We start from the raw sequence: 13,920 nt of genomic DNA, 5'->3' as shown, positions 1-13,920 counted from the left end.
AGACTGGGCGTAGGTCACGCTGATAATTCCAGTGCTGGGAATGAAGAGAGAGGCAAATCTTTCGGGTCTGCTAAGCAGTCCTCCTGCCTTATTTGGTGAGTCGCAGGACACTGAGAGTCTCTGTCTCATCCAACTGGAAGACTCTTGAGGAACAGCAGCTAAGGTTGTGACTTCTACACACCCACACGCACACACACACACACCTGCACAAATACATGCTTGTGCACATCCAAAAAAAATCACTATTTTAAAGCCTTCATCTCCCTAAAAGTTTGAGGGGATAACTGTGACATCATTCCTAAAGAAAAATGTATTCTAAGGGGATGTTGCCTTCTGGCATGCATCTGTGATTAAAACGGACCAAGAAGATACTCATCTCCCTCAAAGGATAGAGAAAATTTATTACCCACAAATATGACATGGAAAATGAAGTTAAGCTCTCGCAGGAATGAGCTGTAATTTCGCCCGGGTGAGTTACAAAGAAGAGTTTGCGGAGGGGGGGGAGAGCAATCAGCCCCTTTCCTCTCAGAGACCAAAACCATGTGAGAAATTATGCCACAAATTGCAGAGCCTGAGGCTGGAGAATGACGGAAATAGCCACCGAAGCCCAAGAAAACAGTTCATCAGCTTCGTTTTAAGAAAGCGAGTGCGCACGTTGTGCAGTGGTCCAGGATTAGCTGCTAAGATAAGAAGTGCGCCATGAGAGCATTTGTTTCCCCTTGGACTTTAGTCAGCAGGAAGCTACTCCCTAAATAGGCTAGGGTCCTCAGCCTTCCTGAGTAAAGGATGTATTTTGAGTTCTTTTTTCCAGAAGTTGTCACGGGTTTAAATGAATTCATTTTTTCTACCTGTCCTCTGTCCTGTTAGGGACCAATGATCCATATTTCTGAAACTCTCTGGCATTTGGTATGCGATGAAATCGTATTTATACACAGGCTGACCCATAGCCTACCCCTTCCCGGCATTCTTCTTTCCTCACGCGGAAATTAGTCTTGGTATTTCTACCTAACGTTGTCTCTACATTTCTGCGAGTGTCTTAGGTCGTGCTTGACTGTGTGAGCAGTTGTGGTACCAGAAAGGGGAACATAGAGCCAAGCAGTTGTGGGCCAATCACTAGCTGGACCTCCTGGTCTTTGATTCCTCCTCAGTTCAATGGAGGGAGATGCTTTCTGACCTCAAGCTGCAAGATCAGGGCGAGATGGATCCTGGTGCTTTTTATATGCTAATGCTTGTAGACAGACTTTTTTTTTTCGGAAACACCAGCAGGTTATCAAAAAACTACAATATATCCATCAATGGTGTGTTAGTGCGTGTGAATGGTGGGGAGGTGCAGGGGTGTGTGTCTGTGTGTGTTGTTTGTGTTGAGTTCATTCTCTCTCTCTCTCTCTCTCTCTCTCTCTCTCTCTCTCTCTCTCTCTGTCTCTCTCTCTCTGTCTCTCCTGGGCAGGCTTCAGACTTATGCATTCTGGGTTTATAAGCACGTCCCATCACTTGGATGCTTTCGTATTTTTTGACCTGAAAAATCTTCCTTGACAATGGTTACCAAGAGAATCACGAACTAAACAGTCAAGCCTTGGGATCAGGCAGGATCCCTACTAAAGTGAGCACAGTAATTGAGGTGCATATTCTCCTTAGGAACATACTTTCCTTTCCATCCTCTTGAGGCTGTAACAAGATCCAGTGGGTAGAAGCCAGAGGCAATGGTAGATCTTCCACAATGCTCGGGACAGTTCCCAATGCAAAGAATTGTCTTGTTCAAAATGTTAATCTCTCTGTACAGTTCTTTCCCTTATGTGATGAGAATTCTGTTTCTGTCTTTATCTAACCCATTGATAAAGGTGCTAACCAACCTGTGATACTCAGAGCCTCACAGTAGACCAGTAGATGACCTCCTAAGAATCACAGAAAAATCTCTTAATTAATGCCCTTCGAGTATGTATATCAACCACATACAAGTGCACCCAAATATCTAGTAAGCCCATGTTTCTTTTATTCTGCAGAAGCTATAATCAACTACTAGGTGTTCAATTTGTTTCTGGCATGGTGCTAGCCACCAGTCACAAACATCAGTAAAATGTGGCCCCTGGTCATCACGGAGCCCACACCCTTGGAGAGAGAAAGTGCTAGGCAGAGCTTTTGTTATTGACAGATACCTGGGGGGAAAGTTTCTGATGGTTACCTTCATTTTCGACTTGCCTGGTTTTAGAATCATCTAGATGACTGAGTGGGCAGACCTATGATGTGTCTGTAAGGGGGTTTCCAGAGAGGATGGGCTGATGGGGAAAGGCCCACTTTGCAGATCAGTTAAGTTATTCTGTTGGCTAAGAACTAAGCATAAAGAGGAAGGGAAGAAGCTAGCCATGTGTTTATATATCCATATTCATTCGTTCCCCCTCCCCATTCAAAATCAATTTCCGTCTGTCTATCTCTATCTTTCTCTGTATCTCTCTGTCTCTGTCTCTCCCATTCCCAGTCATCCATAAAATGAGTTCCTCTCCTCTGCTAATCTCTCCACCACTGTGATGTCCTACCCAAGCAGATGAGGCCAAGAAACCATGAACAGACTAAACCCTCCGATGCCAGGAGCCCAGAATATGTGCTCCCTCCGTTAAGCTGTTTTTATCAAGTATTTTGTCATCATGATGGGAAAAGTAGCTAGTATACAGTTTAAGGGAGCACACACTGTGGTCCAGTGTTAGAAGTTTTGGTTCATGGTGGACTGAACTCATGGCTGAGAGTGGAGACAACGCTGAACATCACAGGGGTGTGAACATGGGGCAGACAATGTTGACTTAATAGCAAGCTGAGAGCAGAGAGAATGGCAGCCAGGAAGGGACTAGGGCAAGAGAGCTTTCAAAGATACTCTCCCAGGTCCCCGCTTCATCCACATACACCCCACCTTCCACAGTTCCACAATCGCCCAATAGGCAGGCTCTGCAGACTGAGTCTACGGTGGACCAGACCACTGATGAAGGTGGAGCCTTCACAATCCAGTCCCTTACCCTGAAGCCCATCTCTGAACTCTGCTTGAGACAGACACTAAGCTTTTAACTTCTAGAGAAGGGGCTCCATATCCTAACCACAACAGAGGGAACAACGGTAGGCAGATAGATGCTTATAATTTTTACAGCTGAGGGATCTCCTGTGAACATAGGCAAGGTATTTCTGGAGACGAGTAATAAATGATAAATGGGAAGGGGAGAGATGAAGATGAGCTAGGAATGTGTTGTAGAACAACAACACCGACTGGGTAGCTGTTGTGAGCTTTGCATAGATACATAGGTGGGGAGAAGAAAGGCTCAGTGAACATATGGGTTTTACTCCTCCTTGGCAATGGACATCTTGACTTAAAACAAATCTATGGAGCAACTCTATCATATAAACCAACTGAGACTGCCACTCCCCTAGGCTTCCTTTAGGGCAACATTCAGAAGGCCATGTCAGTTAGATGCTGCACTTCCTGGATCTGTCTCTTGGCCATGGATGGGCTGGCTTACACTCTGCTAACCGCATCTTCCATTTGTGTTGCTGCTTTTGAAGACTTAGGAATCAAAGTTCACATGAGCTTTTTAGAAAATTTCCCCACCACGTATGGAGAGTGGACACAGAGTATGTTTTGAAATCTTCTGGAACACCGTTTCTGTAATTAACGGAGCCGGGGGCGGGGGCTCTCATTTAAGGCCATGTTAACAGGGTCAGCTAGCACCACCACCCAAAAAGCATGATTTACACAATTTTGCACTTGAGAAAGTTGAGACTCAGACACTGAATAGGTTGCCCAATATCAAGAAGAGAGAACATGGGGAAAATAGAGACTCAGATCTAAGTCTTGATTCCCCCAGGAGGAGTCCCATGATGACCTTCTAGCCTCCTTTCCTCTCACTTCCTTCTCCTCTTGCCCTCCCAAGATTCTCCACAGGTTTTGTCTTCCTCTCTGCACCTTTCCTGGCATATGCTTGGCATTCAGTAGATAATCAGTACATAATTCAGCAGATAATTTATGGAGACAGGCTCTCACTATGTAGCCCAGGCGAGTTTGGAACTCTCGCTCTTCCTGCCTCAGTTTCCCAAGTGCTGAGATCACAGTGGCAAACAGTATTCCCCACCCCCAGCGTGGATATTGATTAGCAAAATATGCCCAGACATTTTGATGGATTCTTATAGATTCCTGGAAAACATTATTCCTGCTTTTGCAAACAGGCATTCTAGAACACGATAGGTAGAAAGATGAAAGATGCTTTAGGAAGGAAACCTGCCAGTATCAGTTTCCAGCTGGGTTTGTAATGTCTCTTTGAGGCAGTTGTTAATCACCTATAAGGGGGTCCCTATTTTGCAACGCTGGTAGAGTAATTCTTTACACTCATCAATGCAGCTAGGTTTTCTCCTGTGGAATCCTGCTCTATCCCTGATCGCACAGAAATCACAGCCCCCTTCTTTATTGCAGACCACACCCGTCTTAGTCACTTTTCTATGGCTGTGAAGAGATACCTTGACCAAGGCAACTTGCAGTCAGGACTTAGCAGTTCCGCAGGGTTACAATCTATGGCCATGATGGCAGGAAGCATAGCAACGGGCCAGTAGGCAAGCGGGCAGGCTGGCACGGCACTGGAACAATAGCTGAGAGCTCACGTCATTATCCACAAGCTGGAGCCGGAGAGGGAGCTAAGTGGGAATGGGATGAACTCTTGAAATCTCAGAGTCCATTCCCAGGGCCACACCTCGTCAAATAAGGCCATGCTTCCTAATCCTTCCGACCAGCTCTACCAACTAGGGACCAAGTATTCAAACATACAACCTATAGGGGCCATCCTCATTCAAACCCACCACACCGCCTCCAAGGTTGAGTTTCCTTTATTCCCTTTTCTTCTTCCTTTTGCGTTCGCTTTGGAGCTGCCTGCCTTAAGGCATTCTTGTTTTCTTGCTTCCAACATTTCTTCACACCAAACAAGAGCACCTGTTATCGGCTTCCCATCCCTAACTCCCAGATGTCTATCCTGAGCTCTGTGCCTTTTAGGAACCATGCTAATTGAATTACGAAAGCAGAGAGAAGGCAAGGGTGGAGCAAAACACAAGTCACAGAATTACATTTTCGTCTCTGCCACTAGCCCCCCCACACCTCATGACACCCAAGAGAGATACCTAGGCACAGCTGGAATTTAGCTACTGTCTTTGCTCCATAGGGAATGCTGCCTTGGAGGGCAAGGCAGGAAGGTGCCCACTCAGTTCAATTTGGGGTTAAACATTGTATTTGTCTCCCTGGAGACCAGCTATCATGTGTTCTGCTTGCCTCCTGCTCTCTCTGCTGTTTCTCTGCGATTAGCCGGGAAATGGGCCATCTCAAACTACTAATCTCTAATAAAACACTACACTTTTTGTAAATACATGATTTTTGTCCCATTGAGTAATTGTTGTTTTTAAGCTGATTTAGTCCATTGCCTTGAACATCGTAGCTCATGTGGTGTTAACTGGATTTCCCATTTGTGTCACTGAAGACTTATGTGGAAAATACAAAGAGAAAAGCCGCCCTTTGGAAGCAGTGAAAGGAAGGAAGTTAATTGAATTTAAATTAGACACAGCAATAACTTAAAACATAATTGAAAGCTTCAAAGGAAACGCGTGTTTTCTTACAGCGTAGTAAGATTCCTGTAGGATGAAATATTTTAGCGTAAAGCTTTGATATACCTTCACAATCTATTTGTTTATGAATGTCAAATACTTTGTGATATAAAAGTATATTGTTTCCCATGTTCAGAAATCCTTACAATTGCATACAAGTTCTATTTTTGATGATACTAAAAAGGAACAAAAGTTTTACCTGAGCCAGGGATGTGTGTCAGCGGTAGAGGACTATCATATGTGAGGTCTTGGGTTCAATCCCCAATGCTAGATAAAAAGAGTAGGAGGAGAAAGTGGAAGGAGGGAGGGAGGGAGGAAGGAAGAAAGAGGGAGGATGGAAAGAAAGAAACAATGACATGTTTCAACCTCCATATTCCCATTATTTTTGCTGGGCTTCATACAGAAGGACTCTAAGTTGCTTTGAGATCTTCACAAAGCTTCTATCCGGACACTGCAAAGACGTACATTTTCCAATTGTCTAATAGTGGATGCTTTAGGCATCCTTTTATTTGAAAATGTATTAAATCTGCATTGATTTTTGAGAGCATCATTCTTACAAAACCGGTTACAAAACCGGCCAAGGGGTGGGGCAGGAAGTTAGGCTAATGTTCCCTGTGACGGTCTGCTGGACCCTGACCTTCCTCTAGGTGGCCCGTGACCATGTCCACCTTGATGTCCCAGCACGGGACTCAGCCTTTTACTCGACCTCCCAGCTCTCCTCTTCCTCTACATCTCATCTGGACCATTTCAAACCATGCTTCACTCTCAGTTCTGCCTCTGCTCTACGTTGCTTTTGTTTTAAATTTAAAAGGTTTTTTTTTTCATTTTGCACACCAACCACAGTTCCCCCTCCCTCCCCTCCTCCCCCCTCCCCTTCTCCACTCCCATCCACTCCTCAGAAAGGGTATTATTTCCCATGGGGAGTCAACAAAGTCTGGCATATCTGGTTGAGGCAGGACCAAGCCCCTGCCCACTGTATTGAGACCCCAGCTAAGACCGCAAGCAACAGAGGAGAGGATGCTTGAATTGGCCTTCCCCGGTGGTCAGATTGATAGCTACCCTAATTGTCATCATAGAACCCTCATCCAGTAGCTGACAGAAGCAGGTGCAGGGATCCACTGGGCCGAGCTCCCGGAGTTTAGTCCAAGAGTGGGAGGAGCTATAATATGAGCAATGGGGTCAAGACCATGATGGGGACACCCACAGAGACAGCTGACCCTAGCTGGTATGAGCTCACTGACTCTGGACTGACAGCGGGAGAACCTGCATAGGACCAAACTAGGCCCCCCGAATGAGGGTAACAGTTATGTGGCTTGGGCAGTCTGTGAGGCCACTGGCAATGGGACCATAATTTATCCCTAGCACACGAACTGGCTTTTCATAGTCCATTTCCGATGGAGGGGTGCCTTGCTCTACATAGGTTTTAAAAGCTAGATCCTCACTTACTAGCTCACTTGAGATCAAGTTAATCCTTACCCCAGTTAGGATGAGGGTGGGTTGCAGAGGAACTCTGCTTTAACTGGTTCAAAGTGCGCCACCCAGTGGCTATAAATTGTTGTGCACCTAGCACCAGCACCAGCGCCATGCATCCAGGGTTCTTATTCCAGGCTACTGCCTCCATCAGGAAAGTTCTGTCCTACAAGGACGAGCTATAGGTTGGGCAACAGGATGGGCAGCAGGCTCAGCTTGCCAGGGGAGCTTTGCCTTCGAGAGTGGGACAGCTGAACTTTAAAGCAGCTCCAAAACCTGAACGAAACACGTTGGCGGAGGTGAATTCCCTTTGTTTTCTCTTTACGCAGCTCCGAGCAGCGAGTCCCCTGTTCCACTTCTTACCACAGCTCTGGTTTGCACTCGAGCGACAGTGTCACAAAAGCAGGACCCATGGGCCTTCCGGAAATAAGACAAGTGCCAACCGTTGTGATCGAATGCGACGACAATAAAGAGAATGTGCCTCATGAGTCCGACTATGAAGACTCATCCTGCCTGTACGCCCGGGAGGAGGAGGAAGAGGAGGAGGAGGATGACGACGATGCTTCATTGTACACCAGTATGTGTGGGCAGACGTTCCATGGGCGGGGGGGGGGGGGGGGGGGGGGGGGGGGGGGGGCCTGCTACCGTAAACACAGCGCAGAATGGCTGCCTAAATATCTGCTCTTACCTGAGCCCTAGCAGGACAGCTCAAGTGATCTCTTAAGGCCCCGCTTCCTTAGCAATAGTAAGAGAGAGAATAACTATTACCCATCCAGCTTCATAGCTATACACATTACACCACTACTGTATTGCCTCCTGCCTGTCTTGGTTGATTTCAAACAACAAGGGGGAGGGAAGCTGGAAAATCTGTTCCATGTGTGTAAACCTAGCCACTGTGTATTTGACATATTCAAGTTCAAGTCCACCTTGCATCAACTTTAGAAAACCTGAATTTAAACTCTCTGTTGGAGACCTTTAACTATTTTAAGAAATAGAGGAAGCAAGTTGCTAATCTATCACTCCGGCCATAAATAACAGATTTAATGGTGTTAGGATAGCTATAGCTGACTTGGAGCTAATAAAAGTGAATTTATCATAACAGCTGCTGTTTGTTGACTATATAGTGTGTTCCCAACAATGAGCTAAGATCGTGTTCTCATATTTCTATCTTAAAACATTCTCGGGGCATCAACATGGTCCCATTTTACTGGTAAATGGAGATGTTGGGGAAGGAAGAACCATAGAGATGCTCTCAGAGACTGCAAACACCCACCAGTGGAAGGGGCAGCCGCCAAGTCGATTGCATGAGAGTAGAAGATTCTGTGCCAGAGCTTCTCAGCTTAGCACTGTTGGCTTTTGGGATCACATCACCCTCCGCTGTGAAGGTGGCCCTGAGCATTGCGGTGTGAATAGCAGGCTCCAGGGTCTCCACCAGCTGAATGACAGTACCAACCTCTTGACTGCTACACAAAAATACCTCCTGCTCCTCACTAACGTGCAAAATCATCTAGTTGAAGCCACAGGTGTATAGCAGACCTGGGTGCTCAGAAACCTAGGTGTTCGAAAAAAAGAGCAATCTCAGACTGTTGCTCAAATCCCAGTCTCCAACCCTGCTCTCACCCCAAGTGGCCCCACCTTGACCACACAGCGTTATTAACGCCTCCTTCTGTATGTCCTGAACTCCGGGTAACTGCTCTTGTCTATCTCCTGAGGGTTCCTAGCGTCCATGTCACCAGTGACCATATGCAGATATGGATTCCCACAAGCCTGCCCCCTGTGAGCATGTCCGGTGCCCTGGCAGCAACCCTCCTCTGTGAGGTCTTTCCTAGCTGCTGAGACCCCTGTCATCCCTGCTCCTCTTCTCTCCTGGCACCACACAGCAAAGAGGTCCTGTCCCCCTTTGTGATGTTACCACATGCTGGGGATTTCTGAAGGGAGAGACCCAGTCACAGGCTGCCCTTCCCTCCCAATGTGTCCCACGCTGTGTGAGGTGACTGAAGTCCAAGCGGCAGCAGTGCTAGGGACTCGGACTTCAGTGTTCTTGGGTATTAAGCCCTTAGCGTCTGTCTTCCCTCCTTTTGCTTCCTAGCCCACCTTGCTTGGCCTCATGGGCATCTAGGTGGATGGATGTCTCTGTTAATTGACTGATATCTCCCTCCCACAGGCTCTCTGGCCATGAAGGTCTGCAGGAAGGACTCCTTAGCCATCAAACTCAGCAACAGGCCCTCCAAGCGAGAGCTGGAAGAGAAGAACATCCTCCCCAGACAGACCGATGAGGAGAGGTTGGAGCTCAGACAGCAGATTGGCACCAAGCTCACCAGGTAGGAAAGCAGCCCTCCTTCCCTGCTGACCCCAGGACAGGCTCTGTGGTTACAGTAGACATACACAGCCTCCATCTCCAGCCTGCTCATTGGTGTCTCTTAGCAACTTACTTACAAAGCCGGTGGATAGCATCTTATTTTGTCCCTAAGATTGCTTGTAGTCTCTCCCCTTCAATAAGTCAAATCTTGGAGAGTTCCCTTGATTCAAGGGTTAGAAGGGGGAGGACTGTATGTAAGGAGTTGTGGTTTGGTTAACTATGGAGACAGCAAGCACACTCTTCTGTTATGCAGTCAAATGTTTGGTAGTGATGCCTCATTGCTACTCTAGGATGCTTCTTGAATGTTGTATGTATGGTTATTAAAGACATAGGTGTAGCTTTGTATTGTAGTAATATCTTAAATTCTTGTGGTAGGTTTGTCATTTAAGTCTAACTTTACATGTTAATGGGTAACATTTATTAAATGCTTGCTATTTGGGCATGCTTCTAAGTATTTCATATTACATATATTAAATCATTTTTCTTTGAATTTCCTGTAAAATAGGCCTGTTAATGCTCAATTTACAGTTGAGGACATCAGGCTTAGAGAACTTTAGTTACTGTCTTGGTTACTTTTCCATTACTGCATATTACTATATATAGCTTCTTTCTCATGATTAACTTGGTTTCTTCCTGGACGGTGTTGTAGTAATGATACAGGGATGTGTGAAATAGTCAATGCTGATAAGATTTGGCCTTGTATAACACAATATTCTAATGTGGAGAACAAAAACATGAGAACGACATATATACATCTTCTTATGCACTTGCTATCTTACTACCTCTGTGTGTGTGTGTGTGTGTGCGTGTGTGTGTGTGTGTGTGTGTGTGTGTGTGTGTGTGTATGTGTGTGTGTGTGTCATCATCTTCCCAAGGAGAAACTGTGCCCAGCCACACAGCCACATCCCACCACCATAATACTCTGATCATAAAACTCAGAAGGGCAAGAGATATGGCTGTCCGTGTTTGGAAAGTTCTCCGTATTCAAACCTTTGTCCAAGACATTCTCCTTCTTCCAACACTTCTTCCTTTCCAAAACATAAATACTGCTGGGAATTTATGAGAGCCACTGAAGACCGACCATGGTGTTTGTCTCATAAGATGAGCAGGAAAGGAAGCTTATTATAGCCTGATGGTTTTAATAGCATAAGAAAAAAAGTGCAACAACCCCAAAATAACTGAGGGACAGTGAACCGAGTGTCTTGAGTCAGTTTCTGCAGAACCTTCCAGGCTGGAAGTACAGTGTCTACCTAAAAAGCATGATTATTATTCTCTCGTTAGGGTTTGAGTGTAAAGTATCCCCTACAGATACGAGTGTTTGAATTCTTGGTCTCCAGGTGATGTGCTATTTAGGAATGTTGCAGAAGGCTTAGAGTGGGTGGGACCTAGCTGTAGGGAATGGGTTGCTGAGGGTCATAGCCTAGTTCCAGCTACATCTCTGTGCTTCCTGCTCCACTGAGGTGGGAGGAGTCCCACAATGGGAGGAGTCCCTCGATGGGGCGAGTTCCAAGGTAGAGGCCCTCAACCATGACCTCAGCAGTGCTTCCCTGCCTGTAGTTTGGAGCCAGTGAAACCCTTCCTCCCCTTAGCTGCTTCTGTCAGGCATCTTGTCCCGGGGACAGGAAAGTCACCAGTGCAACTTCCGGTAGCATTGCCTTGCAGGCACTTTGGAGCAAACCGTTCCTGACTCAGTCGAGAAATCATCAGGATTCCTTTGATGATAAGTGACTGAGTCAGCCAGGGCTGGAGAAGTTAGAGATGGGACCACGGACGAGAAGGTACGCATTGTAGATGCTCAGGGTTCCAGGATAGTGCAACAAGGGCAGGCGTGAACAAGCCTGTCACCTGGGGCGTGGGCGAGAGACAGTAGAACTTCTACTTTCGTTATTTCCTTATTTTCAGTTTCTTCATTTATACCTCATTTTAATGGCTTGGCACATTCATGAAGTAGTTCCTGTTTAATTGTTACCATAAATGGATAGTATACACACAGTCATGCATGGTGGCCACACATTTGGAATCCCAGCTCTTAGGAGATGGAGGTCTGGAGGTAGGAACATCAGAAGTTCAAAGTATCATTCTTGACTACATAGCAAGTTCAAAGCTAACCTAGGCTATATTCAGTCCTATCTAATTAGCTAGGTAGGTAGATAGATACATGAATATATACATTTATACATACATACATAGATGGCACATGCGGGAGACGTGCTGAGACTTTTATTGATAAGAATGTTTAAAACCCATTGGTCTATGGGTCTCTTATCCAAGCCATGTGAGCAATACTTTTCACCCCAGTAGTCCCTAGTCAAGTGACTATAGAGACCTCGGGACATTCCCTCCCTCCAACCAAGACCAACCCCCGTGTGGAAGTCCATGCTACGTTCTCTCTGGGTGTCTTCTAGGGAGCTTGGAACTTGATCCCTAGGAAGAGGTCACCTTGACTGTGAAATCTTAGCTGTTATATTTTCTTCAAGAACCAGCTTCTCTTCATCTCCTCACTGACGTGATGTTCCATTCCCACGACTCAATTTTTTTAACTTTGAATCTAATTTAACACTTCAGGAACATTACCATAAAAAATGAGACATAGAGCCAAGCTTTTTAAAGTTCATAGGTAGGGTGCCCTGTCAGAGTGGTCCCCTGAGAAAAAGATAGCATGTTTCTTCCCTTCTGTTTCTAGTTTGAGTGGGGTGGGGCTCATTGATTGAAATGACTACTTTCGGGACCACTGCCAAGTGGGGTTGTCAGGAACAAAGGAACTAAACCACTGAAACATGAACTGACTCTGGCCACAAAAATCCAGTGCCCCCAGGCTCTTGGGGGACTGCCAGCATTCCAGCTATGCCAACAGAGAATCCACAGACTTAGCCTTGCTCATGGTCATCCGTGCCATTTGGATCAGATGGGGAGAGAAACCTGTGAAGAGTCAGAAAGCAAGGGGCCTCACAGTAACCACAGGAGCGTCTATTCCACGTCCATCTTGGCAGTAGATGAGGGCTAGAACATTCTGCCTCTCTCTTCTTGCTTAAAATACCTCCTCAAGGTCAGTGGAATGGCTCAGCATGTGAAGGCGATTGTTGCTAAGTTTGACAACCCGAATTCAATCCCGAGGACCCACGTTGTTGAAGGAGAGAGCTGTCTCCCACAAACTGCCTTCTTATATCTCCTTCTGCATACCTCGGCATGTCCCCTGCCCCCGACACGCACACAATAAATGTAAATTTTTAACAACAAAAAAACACCACCGCCCATTTAGAGATCCACTGCCTGCTTCATTGCCATCATGGTTGACCAGAAGTTTTTTCAGCACCAACCAGAGTATCAGGAGACACAGAGAGGCCATACTTGTAACTGGACACACCTGTGTTAGAAGCTCTGGGAATGGGGAATGTTTGAGTTTGGAAAGGGGCTTTCTCCTTATAGGATCCTTTCCCTGCACTGAACATGGCCCCTGCTAGAGACCTTTGCCTGTTTATCTTCCCCGTGATCAAAGGAAGACGCTGGCTCGGTTTAAGCCATGAGGAGCACCTGTTTGCTGGAGGTGCTGTGACAAGGTGTCTCCAGTTGAGTAGTTTACACAGTAGAAACATATTGTCCCCAGCTCTGGAGACTGGCAGTCTGAGAGTAAGCTGGGTTGACTCCTGCAGGCTGACTGCAGGGTAAGGGAAGCCCGTGGCTCTGCCGGTTTCCATTCATCTCTCCCCTACTCAACCCACGTCCACTAGTGTGCTGGAAATTTGGGGCAGTTCCTTGATTTTGTTTTTACAGCCATCTCTGCCTTCAGTTCCACGTGGCATTCTCCCTAGGTGGGCTTTCATCTGTAAAAGGACAGAAGCTGTGTTGGACTAGAACCTATCCTAATAGCCTTGTGCAGAATCGGTTCCCTCTATAGAAGACCTTGGTTTTATTCTCCAAGGTTCTGAGGCTTAGGGCTTCAACATATAAGTTGGTAGAATACAGAATTCATCTCAAGGATACTTAGGGAAGCATAAAACAGCTCTAGAAAAGGGACCATGACCTCAAGTGCATGTGAGGACAGAGAGATATTGTATAGAAGGGAAGCAGGCAGTTACAAGATGGTCAGCAGAGAGAGTTGGAGCTAGGGTAGGATGAAAAGCCCCTTACATTAAGGAGCCCTCACTATTGAGATGAAGCCTCCTGTTGTATTGAAGAAATAAAAGGCTATTTTGTTGTCTCTTCTAAAAGAAAAAATGTGAACTATGAAGATAAAAATGCCAGGTTTTAGTCAGTTTTTCACTACTACAAGAAAAATTCCTGAGATAATAAGATGACAAAATGATTTGTGAGTTTTCAGACTGTGGTCCATTGGCCCAGGAGCATTGGCTCTGGTGGCACACAATGGAAGGCTCGTCAAAGCAGAGAGCACATGGGAAAGCAAAGCTTCTCCCCTCGTGGCAGCCATAGAGAATAGAAAAAAGAATTGTCCCATAGTTCTCCTTAAAGGCACACCC

General features: G+C 46.0%; 1 protein-coding gene across 15 annotated transcripts in view; it reads left to right on the top strand.

The window, feature by feature from the left end:
* Phactr1 (phosphatase and actin regulator 1) overlaps positions 1-13,920 on the top strand; it is a 438,973-nt gene that overhangs the window by 389,288 nt on the left and 35,765 nt on the right. For all 15 annotated transcript variants that reach the window (XM_075969812.1, XM_075969805.1, XM_075969815.1 and 12 more), the window contains 2 exons: positions 7,416-7,663; positions 9,251-9,407. In XM_075969812.1, the coding sequence (XP_075825927.1) occupies positions 7,416-7,663; positions 9,251-9,407 (405 nt within the window). The remainder of the gene's footprint in view (positions 1-7,415; positions 7,664-9,250; positions 9,408-13,920) is intronic.

This window comes from Microtus pennsylvanicus, chromosome 4 (genome assembly GCF_037038515.1).
Source record: "Microtus pennsylvanicus isolate mMicPen1 chromosome 4, mMicPen1.hap1, whole genome shotgun sequence".
NCBI lineage: Eukaryota > Metazoa > Chordata > Mammalia > Rodentia > Cricetidae > Microtus > Microtus pennsylvanicus.
This window is presented reverse-complemented; position numbering and strand designations above follow the sequence as displayed.